Source organism: Orycteropus afer, unplaced genomic scaffold, assembly GCF_000298275.1.
Source record: "Orycteropus afer afer isolate SDZICR_OR568_19922 unplaced genomic scaffold, OryAfe1.0 scaffold00063, whole genome shotgun sequence".
Classification (NCBI taxonomy): domain Eukaryota; kingdom Metazoa; phylum Chordata; class Mammalia; order Tubulidentata; family Orycteropodidae; genus Orycteropus; species Orycteropus afer.
In genome coordinates, this window is record NW_006921650.1 from 12753564 (window position 1) to 12760454 (window position 6891).

General features: G+C 38.9%; 1 protein-coding gene across 1 annotated transcript in view; it reads right to left on the bottom strand.

Annotated features, from left to right (window-relative positions):
- The window catches only part of RUNDC3B (RUN domain containing 3B), a 218801-nt gene that overhangs the window by 42474 nt on the left and 169436 nt on the right, over positions 1-6891 (bottom strand). The window contains exon 12 of the mRNA XM_007939844.1: positions 168-314. Coding sequence (XP_007938035.1) covers positions 168-314 — 147 coding nt within the window. The remainder of the gene's footprint in view (positions 1-167; positions 315-6891) is intronic.

Here is a 6891-nt window from a genome sequence, read left to right on the forward strand (position 1 = left end):
ATGTTCACTGCTTAATCTAACCTCACCAAGCCAAAGTAGTCCTAAATCCTACCTTTACCCTAAACTAACAATAAATTTAGAAAGAGTAACTGAGAAATCAAGTGAATAGCTGTATGGTTTTTGTTCTAAATTTGTAATCAGTTGGAAAAGAAAAGTATTACACTTACTCATACCACTGTTTATTGTGTTTTCGGTAAAGCAACGTATCCAAGGCAACAGCATTGACATCCAGAGCTCCTGGGGAAGGCCACTGGTTGGTGAGGTGGGCAGTTAACTCTTGTCTTGATCTTAAATCATTATTCTTTAGCACAGTCCTGTGAATATTAAGATGGTGAGTCCTTTTGTCTTTACTGTTCTGCAATGGCAGAAGAACCTAAGGGTATTAATTTAGGTCCCCAAAATTCATCTTTGTATAACTATAGGTTAACAGATTGTGTACAGAACTACAGCAAGGCTGACTGGGAATATGACTGCTTTGTCTCCTACAAGAAACCCAAAACCCACTGCCACTGAGACAATTTCGATTCATAGCAATCCTATAGGACAGAGTAGAACTGCCCCCATAGTATTTCCAAGGCTGTAAATCTTTAAGGAAGAAGACTGCCTCATCTTTTTCCATGGAGAAGCTATGAATTCTAACCACTAACCTTTTGGTTAGCAGTCTCCTACAATAGGTACTTTTAATTTATTCCCTGCTGGCTACAACAAATCACTAATGGTGAAATTTAGACTTCTTAATATTTTCCAGATACATTCCTAAAGGATATCACTGTTTGGGGGGGAAAAAAAATGAAAGAAACTCATGCTGCTTTTTACATCTTAACTAAAAAACAATCATGGTATGTTAAAGGTATAGTTTATCAGATGTCAGTTAAAATGTGAAAGTAAAAATGCCACCTGTATGATATCCAACTTCAAAATTCAGAAACAATCTATAAAAATAATTTAATTCAGTAAACAAAAAACTAATCAGATTAATTTTAAAAACTGAATAGAGGAAAATTGTAAATAAAAAAATCCATGAGATTCCTATAACTGCTTTTGATAGAAGTAAGTACTAATAAATTTTCATGAAAATGAGTCAATGAGTGATAAATGCATGGAATAATATAATCCACTCAAATATTTCAACTGCAGAATGATGAAGCCATTACAACAAGTCATGGTATTCCTTCATTTTTGTAGAACTGTTACTTTTAATAACAACTTGCAAAAGAATTAGTTTTTTGGAAAAATGTCATTGTGATTGATCATTGTCACACAAGACTAATCCAACACTTGAATGGGTAAATAAAGATAATTTAAATGTATAATTCTCTTTACAAAAGTCTTACTCTAAAATGAGACCTAAAATACCACTGAGGCAATCTACATCCTCAAACAGGAGTCAATGACTCTCATACATCAAGGTTCTGAGCCATCAACTCAGAAGAAGAGAACTAATATATACCTGCAAAGAGTCCATGAGGTGCTGCTAGCACAATCCTGTGGTAGAGAAAACCAGTCTGCATGCTACCTCCTACCCATGACTCTAATGGAATAACCATATTTATAAATCTCTAACAGGATATCATGCTTAGTAGAGGGTCAGCAAAAAAGGGGAAGATCCTCAACAAAGTGGACTGAAATAGTGGCTGCAATGATGGGTTTGAGAACAGCTCAAGACTGTGAGGATGAGGTTGGACTGGCCAGGTTTCATTCTGTTGTACACAGGGCCACTAAGCTGGTGCTTACTCAATGGCACCTAACAACAACAGCAGGATATATAAAGATATTTCTGATTTTATAGGTTATCTGTGCATTTTTAACATTTCTTTCACAACCTTCACAAAGAAACATTATGCGATGTGAACACTAGATTTTGTCACTTATCTCAGAATCGGATACTAAGAGTGAAATGGTCAGAAGTCAATGACGATGTATCTGCTTAAGATACTCTTTTAGGTTACCTGGAACATTTCACTTCACTAGAAAAGGAATGAAATTTTTTGAAAACAGCTTTTAGCACACTAGTTAAGAATTTGGCTGCTAACCAAAAGGTCAATAGTTCAAATCCACCAGCTGGTCTTTGGGAGAAAGATGGAGCAGAGTCCACTTCCATAAAGATTACAGTTTTGGAATGACTCAATGGCAAAGGGTTTAACTTATTTACTTTTTATGTAAAGTAAACCTTTACAGAGAGTATGATTGGAAAAAAATTAATATTGACAGAAAAATCACATAAAGCAGAAATGGGATTATTGGCCAAAGAGTCAATTAGAATTAATTGCCATTATTTTGGATTCTCTTACTAGGTTTTTCTCTTTCACATATTCTCTCTCTACTCAACGTCACTGGACTATTTAAGTCCAATGTCATCACTAGCTCACAGGAACTACTGAGAACAGAATGAGAGAAAGACAAATGTGCATCCATCAGGAAGTGATACTGGTAGAACTCAGGAAGTAACTGAACAATCTCTAATTTAGAATGTGTATATTTTATGGAAAGTGAAAAAGGTTTACACCTCATAAAACAGAAAGAGGAACTGAAGTTTTCAAAAGTAAATATTTACACATTTGTCCATGGAGAATTTCTGACTAATGACAAAATAAGGTAATGTCTTCAGAACTCTGTGCTTAGACATGCTAATGATACTGTTTTCTACAGGCATCTGCCTGTCCTCTGAAACTGGAGATAAGACATTTCAGTGTCACTTTTCTGGCTTGAATATGTATACTTTTTTTGACAGAGAATTTATTTTCTTTCTTTTTTGAGCAATGTGAAGACAGTAAATCTGGGCACTTGCCCTGTCTATCACTATTGAAGAGGAAGGTTCTTGGAGGGTCCTTGTGTATGGCCCCTTCTTTCACCACTCTGGTACAATCTGGGACAAGCAAATGAATTTAGGCTGAACATCCCACCCCTGCATTTTGAATCCTGACTACAGTAATAAGTAAACAAAGGTAGGTGTTAAATGGTATTTCACTGTGATTTTAGTTTGCATTTTCTTACTAAGTACTTTGGGCATCTTTTCATGTGCTTGCATGTGCTTTTCATCTGTCTGTCTTTTTCAGAAAAGTGTCTAATGAAGTCCTTTGCCCATTTTTAAAATTAGGCCATTTGTCCTTTTGGTGTCAAGTTCTAAGATTTTTTTTTAAAATTGTGATTTGGATGAAAGTTTACCCAGCAAATTCCATGCAACAGCTCAAATACACTTTATCTCATGGCCGACTGCAGTTTCCCACAATGCTATAGCTCCTCTCCCATTTCCTTCCGATAGTTACCTCTTCCCTGTGTCCTTCCCTTCCATGTACTCCTGTCCCCTGAGCTGTCTCCCTGTGCATACACAGCCCTTTTATCTGCCTATGATTTTCTCTCTAAGGAGTGTATCTGTCTAATGTAAATGTTCAGCTGATATGCCTTTTGTTTGGCTGGAAGCCACAGGAGTGGGTTCAATTCCAGACCAGAAGGGCAGCTAGGGGCCATAATCTCAGTGGTTTCATCAGGCTCTATCAGACCAGCAAGTCTGGTCCCTTCTTTCTTTTTGTTTTTTAATTAATGATTTTGAGGTTTTTTTCCCACAACATTCTCCCATTCTATGTAAGATCTCCTACACAGATCCCCCTCCCAATGGTTGACAGTGGTAGCCAGGCACCATCAAATTCTTCTGATCTCATAGTCATATAGACTGAGGATCATATGGTGTACTAGTTGCTTGGACTAATTGTTTCTATGCATCTTTGGTATTCTTCATTCTTCTTTGCTCTGGATGAAGAGAGACCCATCATTGCTTTTAGATGCCCGCTTGCAAGCTTTTAAGATCCAGTCGCTACTCACCAAAGTAGGAAGTGGAACAATGTTTTCGTGTAATTATGTCTCAAGCCCACAGGTCCAACTACTCACTCCCTCTGGGTAGCTGGCTGTGGCCAAGAAGTGACTACAACCTTGCTCCTTGTCAGCTCTACTATATACCTGGAAATTCTTACAGAACATACAAATACACTTGTAGAAACATTGTCTGCCAACCCTATACATGGTCATGGGCACACTCCACCCTGTATAGATATACCTAATAGTTCAGCCCATCCACTCATCTATTCACCTACATATCAATGTTTGCTTTCACTGACAATGCAGTACTGTATGTGCAAATGGGTTCATCTTTGTTGTCTGCACCTCCGACGCAACCTCTCTATGTCTTCCTCTTCCTCAATGCCACCACATTGATCATCTATATTTGGTACATTGCCCTTCTCTTCACACAAATCAATACTTGTCTCTACCTATCTAACAGTGTTCCCCCCTCTCCCCTGGCAGTAACCAACAAAGAAAATTTCCTTCCACATATAAACCTTTCCTAGACTTTTTACAATAACAGACTAAAACAGTATTTGTCCTTCTGAGATTGACTTATTTCACTCAGCAAAATGTTCTCCAAGTTCATCCACATTATGTGGTGTTTTGCCAGTTCCATGTTATTCTTTAGGGTTGCATAGTATTCCACTGTGTGTATGTACCATAATTTGGTTATCCATTCTTCTGCTGATGGGCACCTAGGTTGTTTCCATCTTTTGGCTATTGTAAATAGTGTTGTGATGAACATGGGTGTGCACATATCTATTCTTGTACTGGCTCTCACTTCTTCAGGATATATACCTAATAATGGAATGGCTGGTTCAAATGGTATTTCTAATCCAACTTTTTAAGAAAGTGCCATACTGGCATAAATAGACTATCAAGCCTAACCCAAAATGCACAAACAGCAGAAGAAAAACTAGATGAACGGGACCTTCTAAAAATCAAATTTTTATGTGCTTCCAATGACTTCTCCAAAAGAGTCAAAAGAGAACCTACAGATTGGGAAAAAAATATTTGGCAATGACATATCTGACAAAAGACTTATCTCTAGAATTTATAGAAAACTCTTAACACCTCAATAACAAAAGGACAAATAATCCCATTAAAAATGGGCAGAAGACATGAATAGACACTTCACCAAGGAGGATATTCAGGCAGCCAACAAACATATGAAGAAATGCTCACGATCATTAGCTATTAGAGAGATGCAAATCAAAACAACAATGAGATACCATCTTGCTCCAGCACTAGTAGCAAAGTTCAACAAGACACAAAATAACAAATGCTAGCAAGGATGTGGAGAGATTGGGACTCTCATACACTGCTGGTGGGACTGTAAAATGGTACAACCACTGTGGAAAGCAGTAGGCCATTCCTTAAAAAGTTGGAATTAGAAATACCATATGACCCAGTCATTCCATGACAAGAACAGATATATGCACATCCATGTTCATCACAGCACTATTTACAATAGCCAAAAGATGGAAACAACCTAGGTGTCCATCAACTGAGGAATGGATAACCAAACTTTGATACATACACACAATGGAATACTATGCAACCCTAAAGAATAACTCAGAATTTGCAAAACACCGCATAACGTGGATGAACTTGGAGGACATGCTGAGTGAAATAAGTCAATCACAAAAGAACAAATATTGTATTAGTCCGTTATTGTAAAAGTCAAGGAAAGGTTTATCTATGGAAGGAAGTTTTCTTTGTTGGTTACCAGGGGTGTAGGGGAGGGGAGGGAACACTGTTAGATAGGCAGAGATAAGTACTGGTTTGGGTGAAGAGAAGGGCAATGTAGCAAATATGAGTGATCAACACAGTGGCACTGAGGAAGAGGAAGACAGAGAGAGGTAATGGGAGGTGCAGACAACAAAGATGAACCCTTTTGCACATACAATACTGCACTGTCGATGAAGGCAAACATGGGTATATGGGTGGATAGATGGGTGGGCAGGCTTAACTATTAGGTATGTCCATGAAGCAGGAAGTGTACCCAAGACCATGTACAAGGTTGGCAGACAATGGTCTGAATTCCCAGGTGTACAGTAGAGCTGACAAGGGACAAGGTTGTAGTCACTTCTTAGTCACCGCCAGCTACCCAGAGGGACTGAGTAGTTGAACCTGTGGACTCATGACCATAGCCACAGGGGACATCAAGCTCAACTGGCATAACATACTACACAAAACATCATTCCACCTCCCACTCTGGTGAGTAGCGACTGGGATCCTAAAAGCTTGTAAGAAGCCATTTAGATGCAACAATGGGCCTCTCCTCATCCAGAGCAAAGTAGAATGGAAAAAAAAAAAAAAAAGATTCATGGAAACAATTAGTCCTAGTGACTGGTAAACCATGCCAGCCGCACCCTATATGACTGTGAGACAAGAAGAACTAGATGGTGCCCGACTACCACTGTCAACCACTCGGAGGGGGATCTATGTAGGACATCTGGGATAGAGAGGGAGAACAATGTGGAACAAAACTCAAAATCATTTGGAAAAAAAAGGGGGGTGGGACCAGGTTTGCTGATCTGATAGAGCCTGGTAGAACCACTGAGACTATGGCCCCTAGCTGCCTTTCAGGTCTGGACTTGAACCCACACCTTGTTTGGCTTCCAACCAAACAAAAGATAGGCATACGAGTTAAACATTTACCTGAGGCATATACATTCCTTGGAGAGAACAATCATGGGAGAAAGAAGGGTTGTTTATGCACAGAGAGAGAGCTCAGGGGGCAGGAGTGCATGGAGGGATGGACACAGGGAAGAGGTAACTATCAGGAGGAAGTGAGAGGGGAGCTGTTGCGTTGTGGTAAATTGTAGTCAATGTTATGAGATAAAGTGTATGTGAACTGCTCTATGTAAAGTGAATTTGCTCTGTAAATTTTCACCCAAATCGCACACACACACACAAAAAGAAAGAAATCACCATACTGCTGTCCACAATGGTTGTATCATTTGACAGTCCCACCAGCAGTGTATGAGAGTCCCAATTCTCCACATCCTTGCCACCATTTGTTATTTTCTCTTGTTGAACTTTGCT